The sequence below is a fragment of the Pantherophis guttatus genome, chromosome 5 (assembly GCF_059756535.1).
Source record: "Pantherophis guttatus breed Tessera chromosome 5, ASM5975653v1, whole genome shotgun sequence".
Taxonomy (NCBI): domain Eukaryota; kingdom Metazoa; phylum Chordata; class Lepidosauria; order Squamata; family Colubridae; genus Pantherophis; species Pantherophis guttatus.
This window is the reverse complement of record NC_142067.1, coordinates 55,684,164-55,703,119: the sequence shown is the minus strand read 5'-3', so window position 1 is coordinate 55,703,119 and position 18,956 is coordinate 55,684,164. Positions and strand designations below refer to the sequence as shown.

Sequence of the window (18,956 nt, the reverse complement as noted above, 5' to 3'; positions counted from 1 at the left end):
GAGTATTATATAATTCTTTTTGCTGGTAATTGGATTAGTACTGATCAGCAACAAAAATGATACAACTGTGTATTTCAGTTGTATCATCTGATGTTTTATTGAGTTGTAAATGGGGATCTGTATTTTCTCAACATTGATCAAGTATCTAAACATTAACTAGACACAATGAGAGCAATTACAGAGAGAGCAATTTTGCAGCTCTACATAACATTTCAATAGTATCTTGAAAGGGACAGCACTTCTAATTACATGCAAGAGGTCCTTCTAATTGCTTTTGACTATGCAACTCTGAAAATAATGAATTGTGAAAAATGAGCAAATTCAGACAAATTAGCCAATATTTCCTCAGATTACAACAGGGGGTGGTGGTGGTAAAAAAGATTGATAATGGTTGCATTCCTATAATTCACAAGCTACGTTTGCTCATTGAGCGTATGCCTCAGCCTACTCAGAGAAGTTCAGATGTAATTGCAAAAGGTTTTATGTACCGGCTTTTAGGTAAGAAATTGTAATATAATATAGTGAACTTAATACCAGCCTTAAATGAGCAGTAATTAAAGTGGCGAATTGAAATATCATAGTTGAAATACGATGCAGGATGGAGGAAACATAGCACTTTGCCAAGAACATTGATGGTTTGTCTTTTAAATGATACAGTATTTTAATCAAGTTCTCACAGCTATAATGGCTGAGCTGAACCTATAAAATGCATGTGGTATCCAAAAGGGATTTTGGCAACAGTAATATAGTAGGAACATCAATTATTCTTTCAGTGACAATTAGGGGATGAATTGACAATGAACTCCAACACAAAGCATGCAAAATATCAGCATGATGTGTTTACCCTACAGAAGGTTTCACCTAAATTTATCTCAGGAATTTAATGTTTCTTTTTTGTTTTCCAAATTAGCTCTAGTAAATGAGCTTCCTTTTAATTTCTTCATTTTAAAAGACTTTCCATTCAATTTTTCAGGCGTCAGTAACTGAGTAAAATGTAGGGTAAATAAATGATAACTTTAATATGTTTCTCTCTCTTACCAAGTGGCCATGAGATTGTTTTTGGCATATCGTCTTAAAAATATATGATGCATCAAAAGTGGGAACAGTTTATTGTCCCTAATCTTTCATTCTTTCATGATTTATTTAGAATATTTTCAAGATTTAAATCTGCAGTTCATGTTGATTTTAAACACCATGGTTCATTTCATAACTTTCTAAAACTTTGCTACTGTATTAATATTGAATTAAAAAGTATCTCATCTATGCCAATAAAGGAGATAGTAGGACTGAAAACTGACAGGTTTGGGAGTTCAAAAAAGCTGCTACAGGAATAATTTTGTAGTAGAAAAACCATTATTATTCCAACCCAGATAGTGATTGGTGACTTCAAAGATTTTCTTGAAAAGATGAAATAAAACATTTTAAATATTTTAAAAAATGTTTTTAATGTTTGTGAATGTTCTTGCCTGCCTTACTAAAGGCATAGTTAATGATAGGTACATACATCTATATACCTCTTGATCACACCTTGGAGAAAAGGCAGGAATGTAAAATATTGTGAACAAAATAATAGATGTCTTGAGTCAATCATGTAATTTTCATTCTGCTTGCCCCAAATACCTGTTTATCCCTCAAATACCTGTTTATCCCTCTGGAGTACATTATCTTCAGCACGTTATCCAAAAACAGTTGCTTGGTCTCTCATAGATTTTCACACAATCAATCCCAGCATCTGGATTTGGAACAAATGCCTAGAAAGTCACTTATTCCTTGTCCTTCTCTATTTTTCTTTTCTCTTTTTCTTGATTGAGTTCTGAACATTCAGAATGTATATTTAAGAAATATATGAATCCGAATAAACAATTATTTGCTGCACATACTTTTTCCTACCCAAACAAAAACCCCTGTTATTTTTAAGTTATATGAGAAGACCATCATTTTGGGATAACTTTTGTAGCAATTAAACTCTGCCCATGAATTATTAAGTATACTCATTTTCACTGCTTGTGAGTTGAAAGGTTTGCTTTCATTGCACACACCACTGAAAAGAGGTAATTAGAGCATCAAAGGCAGTGAAGCATCTTATTACTTAAAGCTTTGCCTGAAATGTTATCATTTGGCTGTATTGTCCTTTAGCAAGAGTAGACAAATCTTACTTATAGAGGAAACCATTATCTTTTCAATTATGAGAATAGAATTTTTGCTTTTTCTTCCAGAAATATGGTTATAATCTCTGGCTATTTAGAACAGATGGCCATATTAAAATGTGATCTAAAAATATCAGACTCCAAAATTGGAGTTTTGTTTGGGTTTCAGTATTTATTTTACATTCAGAAGCATTATTAAGCTAATAAAAATAAAAACTGGTTTTCATTCCATTTCTTTGTGTTGTATTCTACGTTGCAAATTAACCATTGGGTCCTTGGTGCTCTCTGAGCTTTGCTGTCCTCTTGCAGACATTTCATTACCCAACTAGGTAACATCATCATGCTAGAAGGGAGTAGAGTTTGGTCTCTGTTTATATACATGCCCTGTCCGTGTTGATGGCAGTGTTTTTGGTGGTTCCTTGATTAGGATTTTACTGTTTGTCTGAGTTAGTAGTTCCTTGTTTCCTGCTTGATTGTTGGTCTAGTATTAACCTTGGTGCTAATCTCTCCTTATCTAGATGTTGATTGCTGGCAAGAAGGTATTTCAGTATTTTTATTTCTTTTTGAGCTTTTGGTTGTTTCTTTTAAATGATAAGTACATGTCATTTATCTCTAAGTGCCTGCTGGTGGCTGATTTGTCTGAGTGTGTCAGACTTCCAGGAATTCTCTAATGTTAATCTAGGATGTTCACAGTTCCCAGTTGAAATTATGGTGAAGTCTGTCCATGTGTTCTACAATTAAGGAGTTTTTATCATGTCTTGTGAATGCTAGTTATGTTCATAGATACGTTCTGCTAGACAGCTGCAAAACTCTCTTAAGGATCTGCAAAATCAAAATTATTTGCCAGCCTGTGTTAAAAAATTAATACAATATTAAAATTCCATCTCATAATGATGAGACAGTATAATAGTAGCAGCAGTGAATCTGTCAATTTGAATTTTAATACAGTAAATATTGATAAATATACATACAAACAAAAGTTCTTTTGGGGTCCTCCGTGGTTTTTTTAAGTGGAAAGCCATCCTAAGAGGAAAAAACAAAACAAAACAAAAACCTCTGGTACGGAAGAGTAAGTTTGGGAGTGGCCTGCACAAAGTTTGCCTTTGAAGCCACTGAATTGTACAAACGCCATAAATATGAATGGTGTGTGATCCTCTTAAGATGATATCAATAATTGTACAAATTATCTAGTCATACAAAAGTTAATGTTTAAGAAAAAAAACTATTTCTGCAAATCCTGCAAATAGTTATCAAGTACAGAATGCACAGGCAGTCCTTGCTTAGCAACCACTAATTCAGTGGCTGTTTGAAGTTACAACAGCACTGAACAATCATCAAAATTGTGGGCATTTAGCATCTCCACAGTCATGAGATCATGAATTAGGCATTTGTCAACCGGTGTACAATTATGACTGTTGCAGCATTCCACAGTCACATATTTCTCAGTTGCAATGTTAATTGCCGGCTTCCAACAAGAAAAATCAATGGGGAATCAAGCAGGAAATCACAAGTCACACTGTTCTGACCTAGGCTTCCTGAGAAAGCATAAATCACAATCTTAGTCCCAAAAACCTCTTTTATTGAGACAGCTATGAATTATGGTCATTCACAGCCCATAATGATTCACAAACAGTCTGTGAAGATTCCGACAGATGTCTCCTTGAGTTGACAGAGTCTTTCAGGATAATGTTGATAAGCACCCACTTTTTTCTCCATTGTGCGTGGAGACAGCAGCCAGGATGGGATGTGCTCGTCTGTTCAGGTTGATAGACTGAGCCTGTCAAAGTTGCTAAGTCCCACCCTTGTTACTGGGCAGACCCAGCTTTTGGCTCAGTCTGTCAGCCTGGACAGACGTGTGGGACTGTTCTTCTTGCTGTTTTTCTCCTTTTTGGCTAATTGTCTCCTTTGATCACTAATTGTTAGTATTACTGTTGGTATTATTGGTTTGACTCGGATTCAGTGGTGGGTTCCTCCCGGTTCGGTCCGGTTCGGCCGAGCCGGTAGTGGTGACGATATGACGTCACCGAACCGGTTCTCTCCCTCCCCGCCCTCCCCCCCACCCCCCCCACATTATTCTTACCTTTTATTTGGTCCCACCCCCAATCTATTGCTGCCTCCTGAGTCCCAGCTGATGACTAGAGGGAAAAAAACTGTTTAAACTCTTGCCGCAGGGCTTCAAAGGGCCGTCCTACAGCTGATCAGTGTTAAAAGCAAACAAATGAGTCGGGTCGTAAGTGTGAGGACTGGTCGTAAGTGTGAGGACCTTCCAGAAATGACTCTGACCAGCTAGCCACACCCACCTAGTCACATGACCTCCAAGCCACACTCACAAAATAAGCCACGCCCACAGAACTGGTAGTAAAAAAATTTAGAACCCACCCCTGCTCGGATTGTGACATTGGACTTCGATTTTTTCATCGCTCCTCTCACAGTAAGCTCTTTAAAACTCAGTCACTAGCTTTGCTAGTTGCCTGGGAGAGGGGTGAAAACCTTTCTTTCAGCTGGAATCCACATTCCCCTTGTCTCAATCGGCTGGGGGATTTTACGAACTTGTGGAGCTTCGCACTCCCGTTACTGATTCTGTTGGCCATTCCAGGCCCCAGCAACTAACTTTCTGTCTGTGGAGTTTCGCGCTCCCCTTTCGGAACTCCCGGTGGCCATTTTTAATTTCTCACTGACTGCATTTTTTCTGCCGTTTTTTTCCTGTCATCGGCTTAAATTTGGTTGCCTCGCTCTCTGAGCCGGCTTCTGATGCTTCTCATCTCGGCTGCAACTTGTGGAGCGCTGGAATTCCACTTTTGATCGGCTAGCCGATCGTTGCACCATCCCATATGCTGGGAGCATTTTTGGCGCAAAAAAACTGTTTGACACGAATGTCAGCTTTGGCGCCTTTGCTGTCAGCGCGGGTGCAATCGCCTGCCTTCATATTCTCATTTGGAGAGCTGCGGCGTCAGGTGGGGCTTTGCGCCCCCCTTTCCATTGACTGTATCCTGTGTGGGGGATATTACTAGTGGAGCTTTGCGCTCCCCTTTAATAGCGTAGCTGAATTTCCTGTGTGACGGATATTGCTGGTGGAGCTTCGCGCTTCCCTTTAATAGTACAGCCAATCCTTCTGTGTGGCGGATATTGCTGGAGGAGCCTCGCACTCCCTTTTGGTAGCACAGCCGACTGTCCTGTGAGAATGTTATTGCTGGTGGAGTTTTGCACTCCCCCTCCTTTCCTGTTGCTAACACTTTTGCGTTTGCCGCTTTTGCAGACTGCTGACCTGCCTAGTCCAATCAGGGCGCGTTATATTCTTTGACAAGCAGAGCTTTGCGCTCCCAATTGCTTGCCTTTGGTGATTGATCAGCATTGCCGTTGCAAGGTAGCACGGTTTAGAGGCCTCCAAGCTTTGGCCTGTGCCTCCTAAGGGCAGTTGTTTCCCCTTGCGACGTTCTAACAACTGTGGACATCCGTCCATTGTCAACACCTGGCCGGTTTTTCATGGATCAACATCATGCCCAAAGTTTCACACAAATCGAAGCATTGTCGCAAAGCGGGGTGTTCGGATAGTCCTCGTCATCAAGAGGCCTCTCCTACTACGAGGGATTCCACTTCTGGATCCTCTTCCAGGCTGGCAGGGTCGGACCCTTCCAAGCCCCACCGCAAGTCATTATCACACTCTCTGTCTTCTCATGCGGAAGCTCACCAGGACAAAGTCCTACAAAAGATTTGTGCTAAAGCCAGCAAACACCAACCATCTACCAAGGAGAGGACTGCGGTTCCTCCTGGTACTGCTGCCGCCTCGGACTCTGGGGCGCAGGTGGCTCAACTGTCCCTTCAGGATTGTCCTGCAGTAATTCAAACAGCCGATCTCTGGGGTTCCTCCGCAGCCCCGGTTCCTCAGCCCCCGGCAGAACCTTCTCCGGCTCCACGTTCATCGTTGGCTCTGCCCAAACCAGCTTCTGTACCTTCCCCGGTGGAAACTGGGTCTGGTGCGGCACAACAAGCAAGTTTTTTGTCTCCAGATCAAATTCAACAGCTCACCGTGACTGCAGTACAGCAGTCATTGGCGTCTCAATTTAGGCCCGCCAGCAGGACGGCCTTGGTTCGGTCTGGCGCTTCTACTTCTCGAGTGGATGTCGAGAAGGAGGATGCTCTTTCTATTGAAGGACTGGATTCTCCAGTCTCCTCCATTGCGAGCCATCCATCTTCCCTGGCTGAGGAGGGATCTCAGGATTTGGAACTCTCTGAGGACGAGGACCTCCCTCTGGACCAGCCCGCGTTTACGGGCTTATTTCCCCAGGCCTTGTTCAAATCTCTGCTACACAAGGCTGTTAATACGGCCCAGCTCAGCTCTCCATCTCCATTGCCGGCTATTCCGAGTGCGGCCAAAGGGGCTCTGAACCCCCTCTTCGCCAAATTATCCAGGCCTGTGGATTCCATTCTTTCCCCTCCTTTGTTCCTTGATATTATCCGGAAACAGTGGTCCTCACTGGGTTCGGCCCCGGCCCCTATGGCATCGGAGCAACGGAACTTCAATGTGGCTCCCGACCTTGCTACCTTCCTTCAGGTCCCATCCGTGGATGCTCCTGTGGCCACTCTCTTACCACACACTATGGTTCCAGGTGATCCTGATGAAAGTCTCCGCCCAGAGGAGCGCCGAGCGGAACAAGTGTTACAATGGGCTCACCAGGGCACCGCTTGGGCCGTTTGGGCGGCTTCTACGGCATCTTTCTTCAATCGCACAACTTTCCTATGGCTCCGTCATCCACAGGAGACTTTGGCTACGGAGGACGTCCATGTACGGCAGGAACTGAACAAGATTATCACCACCACACAATTCTCGGCGGACGCTACCCTCACTACCGCTCGCTTTGCGGCTAAGTCCCTCACCTCTTCCGTTACTGCCCGCCACTTGGTCTGGCTTTGTCACTGGCAGGCCAACACCAGGCATAAGTGGCGTCTGCCTTTGGTTCCATTCACCGGTTCCAAGCTGTTTGGGGATCCTCTTGACACCTTCCTGATCGAAACAAAAGACAAAAGGAAGGTTCTTCCGGCGGTCTTCCGTAGGGGGAAATCGAGGTTCCATCCATACCCGGCCCATCACCAATCCCGTTCGTATGAAGGAGCTAACTTTACCTCTCCTTCTCCCAGACCTTTGGGGAACTTTCAATCTAGGCAGCGGGGCACGCAGGACAGGGCATCCAGAGGTAGGACTTTTGTTTCCAAATGGCCCTTTCGAGGGGGAGGAGGTCGTTTCTCCAGGCGCCGTCGTTAACTGCATCCTGGATCCTCCCATAGGGGGCAGATTGGCCCTCTTCGTCCCTGTTTGGGAAGGTTCCACTTTGGATAAATGGGTCCTGGCCACCTTACGATCTGGGGTGGCCATTGAATTTCTCTCCCCTCCTCCGATGGTCTTTGTGAGCTGTCCGCTTTCTAACAACATCGAGAAACGATCTCTTATGGACTCGGCGGTTCAGCATCTCCTTTCAATCAGAGCTATTCAACCTGTGCCCGAGATTGAACAGGGGCGGGATTCTATTCCCATGTTTTTCTTGTACCAAAGTCATCGGGGGGTGGAGACCTATTCTGGACCTTAAACATCTGAACCGGTATGTTATATACTGCAAATTCAAGATGCAGTCCTTAAAATCTATCCTCGACGGTGTTAGGAGGGGCGATCTCCTCTCTTCCATAGACCTCACTGAGGCCTATCTCCATATCCCCATCCTCCCCTCCCATCGGAGGTTCCTTCAGTTCTGCTATGGGGGCGCCATTACCAGTACCGGGCCTTGCTCTTTGACCTCTCCTCTGCCCCTCGTACCTTTACCAAGGTACTGGCTGCCTTAGCAGCATCACTTAGGGCTAAATCTATTCGTCTACAATGCTATTTAGACAATATTCTAATTTTGTCTTCTACTCAACAGCAAGCTGCCTCTGACCTGCAGCTTACTCTCCAGACTCTGGCTGCCCATGGCTTCTCCATTAACTTGGAGAAGAGCCACCTAGTCCCTACCACTCGTTTGCTTCATCTGGGGACTCTGATTGATTCAGTGGCAGGGAGGGTCTACCTTTCGTGCGAGCGACAGGATAGCTTGAGGTCCCTGGTTTCTAAGGTTGAACGGGCTAGGTCTGTGTCTCCCCTTGTACTATCTAGCTCCTGGACAAAATGATATCCGCCATCGCAATAGTTCCCTGGGCCCAGCTGCACTCAAGGGAACTTCAATGGTTTCTTTTACCGTTGCAGAAGGTGGGCAGAGGCACTTCGACTACATTTGTGCCTAAGATCATTACCACCTTCCACCCCATACAGGAACTTGTCCTGCCCAACTTTTGTCCTCGTCCGGCTCACCAACTGGAACGGCAGTGGCACTGTCTAGATGTCCGACGGGCTCTACGTATCTACATTAAGCGAACTGCGGACTTCCACAGAATGGAATCTCTTTTTGTTTCCTTCCTGCCAGTTTCTTTAGGTAGTAAGGTGTCGTCAACGACCATCGGACATTGGATTCGGCAGACGATAGCTAAGGCCTATGAACTACGTTCCCTTCCGAGACCTCCTCGACTGACTGCGCGTTCTACCTGCAGCGCTGCGACAGGGCCACGCAGGCCTCATTGCTCGAAATCTGCAGGGGGCTACGTGGACTTTGCCGTCTCCATTCATCCAGCACTATAAACTGGACAAATTTGCTTCGGCAGATGCCGCTTTTGGTTGTAGGGTGCTACAGCGGGTTCTTTCGGGGGAGGGTGTTTCGGACCAGGCTGGTCCCACCCAATTGTAGGGACGTGAATCTTTGGTATGTCCCATCCTGGCTGCTGTCTCCACCCACAATGGAGAAGGGGCGTTGGTCCTACCTGAGACGCACCTTCTCGTTGGGTGGAGACAGCAGCCAGACCCTCCCTTCACCAGTCTGGTCTCTATCTCTCGCCTAGTTCCTTTCTCTCTTGTTTGGTGTCCCACAAGCCGAGCCTGTCTTCTTGTCTTCGCCAAAAGCTGGGTTTGCCCATTAAAAGGGCGTGACTTAGCAACTTTGACAGGCTCAATCTATCAACCTGAATAGACGAGCACACCCCATCCTGGCTGCTGTCTCCACCCAACGAGAAGGTGCGTCTCAGGTAGGACCAACGCCCCATCTCCCTTTAAATGCTGCCAGAGACCTAATTGTCAATTAGTTTTGCAAGGCCAAACGGAGCACAGAGTCAAACAGACTTCTCAGATCTTGAATTGACTATATGAAGTAATTGCTTCCTCCAAAGGCTCATGTCCATTTGCTCCTCTTTTATGTCTTATGGGAGGGGCCAATCATCTCCAAGCCTTACTCTTGAGTCGCCCTTTTTTTTCTTAATTGTTCTTGCTTTCTGGCAGCTCTGCGCATGCGCACACTGGGAACAAGCTCACACTGTTCTTCTGCCTCGCTGATGTCAGATTCCGGAGGCTAAGGAGCAGTGGTGGTTTCTCCTGGTTCAGTCTGGTTCTATAAAACCAGTACTAAAACCGGCGGGAGACTCTGTCCACCCGCCACAAAATCATCATGTGTGATCTGCGCAAGCTCCCGTTACGCTCCCATTGCGAACCAGTAGTAAAGGTAAGTAGAATCCACCCCTACTCTGGAGGCAGCACATACCAGATGGCCCTGGCTCCCTTTCTGTCTCCAACGCAGAGCCCTCGTCTGAGCCTTCCCCAGACTCCAGGACTGGTCCACATTCCTCCCCAACCTCCTCACTGTCCGAATCTGCTGCCAGCTCTGCTGGCTGCTGGCGGGCCACAACACACACTCACATGATGTCGCACTTAATGACCATGCTTGATTTCCTTAATGACTGCAACTGAAATTGCTGCTGTAAGTTTCTATGATCAAGTAATCTTTTGTTTTGCAACTGCGTTGCTTAGTGACAGAGTTCTCAGTTCCAAATGAAGATAAGAGCCCTGGTGGCACAGTAGTTAGAATGCAGTATTGCAGGCAAACTCTGCCCATAGCCTGGAGTTTGATTCTGACAGGGCCCAAGATTGACTCAGCCTACCCTCCTTCTAAGGTCAGTAAAATGAGGACTCAGATTGTTGGGGTCAATATGCTGACATTGTAAATTGCCCAGAGAGTGCTGTAAAGTACTGTGGGGGTGGTATATAAGTCTAAGTTATATTGCTATTGCTATCTCTTTTGGAAAATTCTGTTCTTTTTATTTGTAGGAATTCCAGATAGTCAACATTTCTCTATCTTTACCTCCAGTTCTTCCTGAGTGCTGCTGTTCTACACCAATCACTGTGTATCTTGCATTTTATTTTAGATCAAATCAATTTTATATAGCCAATTATGGCAGATTAAAAAGAATTAAATAAATATAAATTAGCAGCTTAAAAATCCTCAGGTATTAACCATTCTATTTCTATTGGTAGATTTATGTAAATGCTGCAAAATAGGCTTGTCTTTTTCCAAGATTAAAAGTATATACCATGCTAAAAATATCAGATCATATGCCTGTGTTAGAAATTTAACTTCAGCAAAGAACATGTTATCAAACAAAGAATAGAGATTTCATCCAAACTTCTGAATGCTTTTATCTGACTGTGATTATGAATCAGGAAGGAAAGAGGAACAGTTTATCCTTTATGTAAAATAGTACAGTTATTACTTTTATAGCCACCTAAGCAATTTGTTTTATTTTGGGCTGCCAGACAACTTTCTGTGTTATTACTTAATAGGATAACTGTGCAATGTGTTCAATGTACCGGTAACTTACTCCCTAAAGCTTTACTATAGTACTATAGAGTTGTAAACCAAAAAACAAACAAACCCCTACTTAAATAATTTGAAATGGTTTGCATGGCTATGGTTTCAGCAGGTAATAGTTGACATGGAAGCATAGTTAATGTAATTTAATCAGTTATTTATTTACATTTCCATAAACATGATTTGTGATGACTGTAAGGACTGTATGGACACCATCCTAACCTGTTTCTAGTAATAATGTATAGCTTTTCCATGGACATTTCAGAAATTATCTTGATCCCTTCCACGTACCTGATCTGTTGTCTTCTATTTTGCTCAAATTTACCAAGCATAATAAGTTTTTCCAGACATCACAACTTATATCACGTGCCGTAAATATGTGAGTTTCTGCTTGCTGATCATTGCCTCAAGGGAGCAGTCACTTTTTATTTCATCCAGAACTGATTATCATTCTTCGTGCATTCCATAGCATTCCTAATAACTGTCTCCAAATCCATAATTTGAAGGCATTTTTCGCTTTCTCACTGTCCAGTTTTCATAGTTTTATTATTACTACTCTAAAGACCATTATTTTGACAGATGTGGTCACTGTTGTAATTGAAATCTCCTTATGACCAGAGTTTTCTATGGTTTCTCAGAATCTGATAGAAACCCAGTGCAAAACACCATCGCATGGTGTTTTATGCAACACATAGGTTGCATTCAGTTCAGATTTCCCTGGCAGATTTTACCAGCATTATGTACAACCTGAATATTTGCATTATTCTTGCTTTATGTTATCCATTTTGAGATTAAGCAGCTTCTTAAAACTCTATATAGCACAGTTACTGAACTTTTTCCTCTCTACTTATATTATGCCAGATGAGTGTTTCTGCTTGGAAATGTATAAACTCTGCAATGTTGGCTTAATATATATGCATGTTGCTCTGTTTTGAAAACATGGTTTCTAATCTGGAATTAAGACAGAATTTGCAGATATAGGCAGAAACTCCCTCTGTGATTGAAATTGGCAGATAGCTTTTTTTTTTACTTTTTTATTTTTGGCCCCCATTAGGGCCATTTATCTTGCATAGACAGGTTTTAATATGCATTGAATTATATAATATAATCCAATGCAGACTTCCTTTGTTCTGTATTAAAATAATATTTTTTAAAATAGTTAGGCCTATCTACAGTAAGTCTTTATAGTTTCTAGCCACTATCTCCAATCTGTGGATTTTCTTTCCAGTTCTCATTCACAAACTTCCTCTGCAGTCTTTGAAAATACTTCCTCAGAGAAATCAAACAAAGGTCTACTCCCAAATTATTCTTATCAGGAAAAGTGTTTATTTTTGTTTCTGCATGTGACCAAGTGATAGAAAGCCATGGCTGAATGCAGGCTCTCGTAATGTTATGCTTCATTATCTAAACTAAAGGCAGTACAATAAGCAGGCATTTTAATTTTTCCTATAGGCCCCAATCTCAATAAGAAGTGTCACGTCCTCTACAACCTAGTCAGGGATGACGGTAGCCTTATTACATGCTATTCTGACAGCAACAGGCAAGAGTCCAGGGCTAACAGGAGTCTGGTTATCTGTTCCAGAGGGTAAATACTGAAGGCAAGACATGGGATAGCTCTTAAACATCATTCCCAGCTCAACTCTGTCTATTACAGTTCCAATAAAGGAATCTGCCCATACTTTTCCCCTCCCTCCCACATGTTTAAACTGTTCAAGAACAGACAGATGCTATTGAGTGATAAATGAAGAACAATCATTTTTATGAAATACTCAAATTCCATCTAAACATTAAGTCTGTAGTATGTTTTGTTTTGTAAAAAAGGAAGCATCTTCCATTAAATGGCTATCACAGACATCACTATTGTTTAGAAGCTGTTTCCCAAGAGGAGAACTATAATTGTTCTGTTCCATGGAGTGGAAAAATGTGTATATAATGAATCTTGAGTGGGCAACTGCTATTTAAAGAGTTATATAAACATATAACAATTATTGTAGTTCAGTACATAGCAGGAATACTGTTTAATCATTCATTCACTCACTCACTCTTTTGCCATTTTCTGTTTCTTTGAATATAAATAAATTATGCATCAATTTTTCTTCCATTATTACTATAGTGGATCCTGGAGGAGCACAATAGTACTTTTTTTAGAGCTATTTCAGTCAGTCTTTCAGCTGGGATATGATACTGAAACTACAGTATTTTGGTCACTTTGATGAAAGACCTAAACTGGAAAATGGGTGACAGAGTTTGGGGCTACTAAGCTTCCTGGATATGCCTAAAAAAACAAACCTGATAAATTCAGATTTAGTAGCAAGACACCACATTTTAGTTATATTTAATACTGCAACGTTCTCTACATGAGGCTATCCATGAAACATTATATATAACATTAGTTATATAACAATAGTTTAAAAGAAATGAAATGCAGGGCATTGTTTTTATTTGTAATACTTGTGTTATTATTTGTGTATCTCTTTTAAAAATTAATAAAATATATAATAAAAAAGCATATACAGGTAGTCCTTGACTGCAACTGTTCATTTAGTGACTGTTAGAAATTACAATCACACTGAAAAAAGTGACCTAGGAGCATTTTTCATACTTATAACTGTTGCAGCATCCCTGTGATCATGTGATAAAAATTCAGATGCCAACTGACTCATATTTATGACAGCTGCAGTGTCCCGGGGTCATGTAAGTCCCTTTTTGTGACCTTCTGACAAGAAAAGTCAATGAGGAAGCCAGGTTCGCTTAGCAACCATGTTACTAACTTAACAACTGCAGAGATTCATTTAACAACTGTGGCGAGAAAGGTCATAAAATGGGGCACTTAACAACTTTCTCGCTTAACAACAGAGATTTTGGGATCAATTGTGGTCATAAGTCAAGAACTACCTATAGAAGTTGCAGTTACTGTAGGATAAAATGTGTCAGCTAGGCTACTAACTAGTTCAGGTTGCATAAACCTTGTGATATCTGTACTGAAAGATCTACATGCCTGGCATAATTTAAGGTTTAGTTAGTATGTAAAGCTCTAACAGCTTAGGGCCTGCTTATCAAAGGACTGGCTCTTCTTTGAACCTTGCTGTTTATTAAGATCCTCAGTAGAAACATGGGTCTTTGTCAGTGGTGGGATTCAATTTTTTTAACAACAGGTTCTGTGGGCGTGGCTTAGTTGGGGGTGTGGCTTGGCAATCATGTGACTGGGTGGTGTGGCTAGCTGGTCACGTGACTGTGTAGGCGTGGCTAGCTCATCATGTGACCGGGTGGGCGTGGCTATGTGCATAGGGACTACTCAGAGGGCTGAAAAAAGTCATTTCTGACTGGGCCTCACACTTTTGACCGGTCCTCACACTTATGACCATCCTCACATTTATGCCCGTGCAGCTTTCTTAACAACGATGTCACTCATTTCACAACTGCTTCTCTTCACCATGGTGACAAGATAGGGCAAAAACGTAAAATGTGAGGACAGTCGTAAGTTCGAGGACTGGTCAAAAGTGTGAGGACCAGTCAGAAATAACTTTTTCAGCCCTCTGAGTAGTCCATATGCATAAAAGGATACAGCAATAGAGAGGGATGAAGGAAGGGAAGGGAAATTAGAGTAGGAGGGAGGGTAAGAGAGGGAGGAAGAGAGGAGGAGAAGGAGAAAGGAAGAGGAAGTAGGGAGGAGAAGAAGAGGGGGAGGAAGAGAAAGTAAAAAGGAAAGAAAAGAGAGAGGTGGTAGGTTTGAGGAGAAAGATTGCTGTACAATAAAAAAGATGAAAGGGAAGAAACCCAACCCCAAACAAATATAAAGATATTAAGATAAAAAATGAATTGTTAAACTTTAAAGAATAAAAGAGAACAAATATGAATAAATAACAATAATTAGAAACACACATACAAACATACAATGTATTTTCTTTGAACAGAGTATTTGGCCGGTTCACAAATTTAAACAGTGTTTAGTCATTTCAATTAAATTTACAATTTCTATATTTCCTTTTTGCCATATTTATTCCTCATCTATTTTTGTAAAAAACCAATATTACCCTTCATCCTCATCTCTAATCTTAATCAAATTCAATTTTTCCCTTCTATTCTATATTATACCCCTTCCCATTGTCATCTATTTTTATATCCATCCTCACATTGGTTAATTATGTAATATTAGTTGTTTAATATAAATTCAACATTTTAATATAAATCAATTAGTTATATAACTACCTTTTTTGTATATTAATCAATATGAGCATGAATATTCCAATTATTTCCATGCAATCCAATTTCTTACAAATCAATTAATTATATTTACCAATAATAATAAACCAAATAATTTTCCCCATATATTCCTCCAAACCACAACTTAACCATTTCTGCTTTCAGAAATATACAATTAATACTATCTCAATTATTACAATTCCCTAGTTAAATAGAGCTTTTTTTCTTTTGTGTTTTAAAATCTTGAACTCTCCTCTTTTTCCCTAAATTTCCCATTGTTTGCACTTACCTTTTTTGGTGAGGAAAAAGAAAAGAATTCTGCCTGCCTAATTTTCCAACGTTGCAGCAACAGCAGAGCAGTTTCAGTTTCGTGTTTCAGCATAGCTAGGGGGAAAAAAAATTGCTCCAGGACTCTTTGCAAGGAAACAGCAGAGCCCTGAGCAAAACAGCTGAGACAAATCAGCTGAGTCTCGGGAGCCGATCTAAGCAAGGGCTAATTAGCCTATGCTGAAGCTCCGCGGGCCAATAAAATTACAAAAAAACACCAAACCCTTTGTTAAATTGCTGGCTCGCCCGCCCCTCGCCCACCACTATTTATTGGCAATAAATAGTGGTGCGGAGGGGCGGGGCAAACCAGCAATTTAACAAACAGTTCAGCTGCACCACTGGCTCTAGGGCGGCCCTTTGAAGCCCCGCGGCAAGAATTTGAACAGGTTTTTTTCCTCCAGCCATCAGCTGGGACTCCGGAGGCAGCAATAGATTGGGAGTGGGCGGGGTAAGCGAACGGCCGGCGATCCAACAGAGCAGAGAGTGAGGGTGAGTGAAGGCGTGGAAGCTGCTTTCTCCATCCTGCTCTCTTGCGTCCGGAGCTGGTGGGGAACCACGTGGCAGCCCACGTGGATCCCAGGCAGCGGAACTCAGGCTAGGGAAGGGGTAGGCAATTGTGGCTCTTTTACAACCTGTGGCCTTCAACTCCCAGAATTGGCTGTCTCAGGAATTATATAGGGTATAGGCTGGCGCCACGTGGATGGGAGGCAGGGCGGGGCGAGGGGCGGGCGAGCCAGCAATTTAACAAACGGTTAGGTGTGCTGCGGGGCCAATAAATTACAAAAAAACACCGAACCATTTGTTAAATTGCTGGCTCGCTCGCCCCATTTATTGGAATAAATAGTAGTGCGGAGGGGCAGGGCAAGGGGCGGGGCGAGCCAGCAATTTAACAAAGGGCTCGGCCGAACACCCTAGAACCCCCAGAATCCCACCACTGGTCTTTGTGGAGGAACAGGGAAAAGCGATGGGAAAAGTGATGACATATATGCAGCACACAACTTATGTACAGTTTATGTATTTGTTTCAGACATTGTTTCAGACATTGAGAGTCAACTATTTAATATCGGCATTTGTGTGATGGCATCATGATTTTCTGCAGATAGCTCAGAAAAGATTTTTTTGCAGATGCTCTAGAGAAGTTTCTTGCAGATACCCCTGCTGTTGGGAAGTTCATCTTTCAAGCATGCAGGAGAAAGCCTTCTCCTGTATGGTTCCTGGACTAATATGTACTCCATTATGACTGCATTTAATTTTTTCACTCTCTCAGACTTTGGGAAACTTTTCAAGGTGCAACTCTTAGGGTAGATCGTTAATTTTATTTTTAGTGATCATTTATATACATGTTTATATATACCATTAGGGTTTTACATTTTTTGTTAGCTGCCTTGAATGTATCCTGGAGTTGAAAGGCAAGATGTATACAAAATAAAAAATAAATAATCCTTTTTTTAAAAAAAAGAAAGAAAGAAAGAAACATGTATATACTTTTTATAAATAATTCAATAAATGCCTAATTCCTATATATTTATTGTGGAAACATTAACAGAAAGCCCCTGTGAATGATATTCTGTGGTCATATTCTGGACATGCTATTCATATCCTTATTTACCTGTTTAGTCATACATACGCACTTTCCGACGTGCCCTGAAGACCTTTCTGTTTCAGCAAGCAGGGCTACCATAAACATCTAAATTCTATGCCAAGGTCTTATCAGATACACTAAGTTGACTCAATTTATTATTTACTGTTTATAAAAAAAATAAAATAAAAAAATTATTATCTTATTCTGTTCACCGCCCTGAGTCCTTCAGGAGAAGGGTGGTATAGAAATTCAACAAATAAATAAATAAATAAATAAATAAATAAATAAATAATAATAATAATAATAATAATAATAATAATAATACATTTAATGGATAACATTCCAGATCAGTATTCATCTACTTCGATGCAAACTGCACTGGAACAAATGAGATATATTCCTGCCCGATGGATTGGGGTTGAATATGTTTTTGTGAATGTGACATCTGAAAGTATGGAATGGTGGTGCCCTCCCTCCTATTCAAAATACCATTTTTATGATCTTGCCTTTCCTTCTACCCTAAACACATGAATACCATCAACTTTGCAGTAAAAATCAAGTGCAGGCTGCTCTCCAATTTCATGCATCAATATTGCTTGAAATTAATGAACAAATTTATTTTGGTTGCCATATGTTGAATCACTCTGCAGGAATGTGTATTTCTGGGTTGAGCGCATCCTCTTTCGTCTCTCTGTGTGCCTCGGCACACGTTGGCAGTCGGGTCATGCAGACTAACTCTTTCCCTTTTCCCTCCTCTCCCTAACAGGTGACCTCATGCATTTGCCACCGTATCTTCGGATGGACTTTTTGTTAAACCGAGGCGTTCCGGGCACTAGCAGAGACTTGGGACAGACCTGCCTGGAACCCCAAAAAAGCCGAACCTTGAAGCGCCCAGCCGTCTTGGAGCCAGTCCCTGTGGAGGCTTCCTCCACGAGAGAAGCACAGTCATGGCAATCTGGTGGCGTAGCAACATTACCTCAGCGAGAAGGAGCTGAGCTAGGACAGGCAGCAAAAATGAGCAGCTCCCAAGAATCCCTCCTGGACTCTCGGAGCCACTTAAAAGGAAACAATCCCTACGCAAAATCTTATACCCTTGTATAACGAAAAGAGAGCATGGCTGGACAGTGGCTGTACATACTTAATAATTATTTAAAAATCCAATCAAAGCTACCTTTTTTATTGAATACCAATATTTATAATTAAAGAAGAAGATTGCCAAAATATTTGGGACAAAAATGCAACTGACAGACAGTGCAAAGACTCTCCTGCTTTTTTTCTGTCTGAGTGTGAGCTTCATCTGAATGAACCTCCTCAATTTTTTAAGAAAAGGGAGTCCACTTTTTCTGATATTCACAAGCTTTTGTGTTTTTACTGGTTTTCTACAAAGTGCATGGGGACTAAATAAAATATTTTAAACTGGGAGTTCCATCACACACAATTAAGAAAGAAAACAATTTTAAAAAAAGGAAAGCACTCTATTTGTGAATTTAACAGGGATATTTATTTTAAAAAAGGCAAAAAAAGTCTTTTGTCATGTTTTGCACATTTTTTTTAAACTAGCAAATGGGTCGTTGATCAATTCTTTTTTCACTGTTAATTAGAATGAGTGCTGTGTGTCAGTGAAGTGGGGAAGGGAAGGGGCATCAATTTGATTTGGCATCTCTTTTCTTTTTATATTAATTTAATGAGACACTCTTTGCATTTTGTCTATGCGAAATAAAAGGGTCTTCTGCCTTTATCTGTGCATCTGTATTGCCTTCCCTTATTCACACTGTGTTCATTTAGCACAGGTAATTTCATTTTTTGTAGACTTATAATCTCTATAGACTTGCCTAGAAAAGTTTTTAATCATTGGGGAGGTCATAATAAAACTCGGGCTGACATATAACAAGATGAGCTTGACTTTATAGTTATAAAATGTATAATTATTCATCATTTATTTATGTTTTTCTTGTTTTCATTTAGTTCTATCTCCAATAGACAGTT

General features: G+C 41.4%; 1 protein-coding gene across 2 annotated transcripts in view; it reads left to right on the top strand.

Moving 5' to 3' along the window:
* Positions 1-18,708, top strand: part of DSCAM (DS cell adhesion molecule) — a 394,390-nt gene extending 375,682 nt beyond the window's left edge. For both annotated transcript variants that reach the window (XM_034423965.3, XM_060694094.2), the window contains exon 33: positions 17,737-18,708. In XM_034423965.3, the coding sequence (XP_034279856.1) occupies positions 17,737-18,071 (335 nt within the window). In that variant the 3' untranslated portion in view covers positions 18,072-18,708. The remainder of the gene's footprint in view (positions 1-17,736) is intronic.
* Positions 18,709-18,956: the final 248 nt, after the last annotated feature.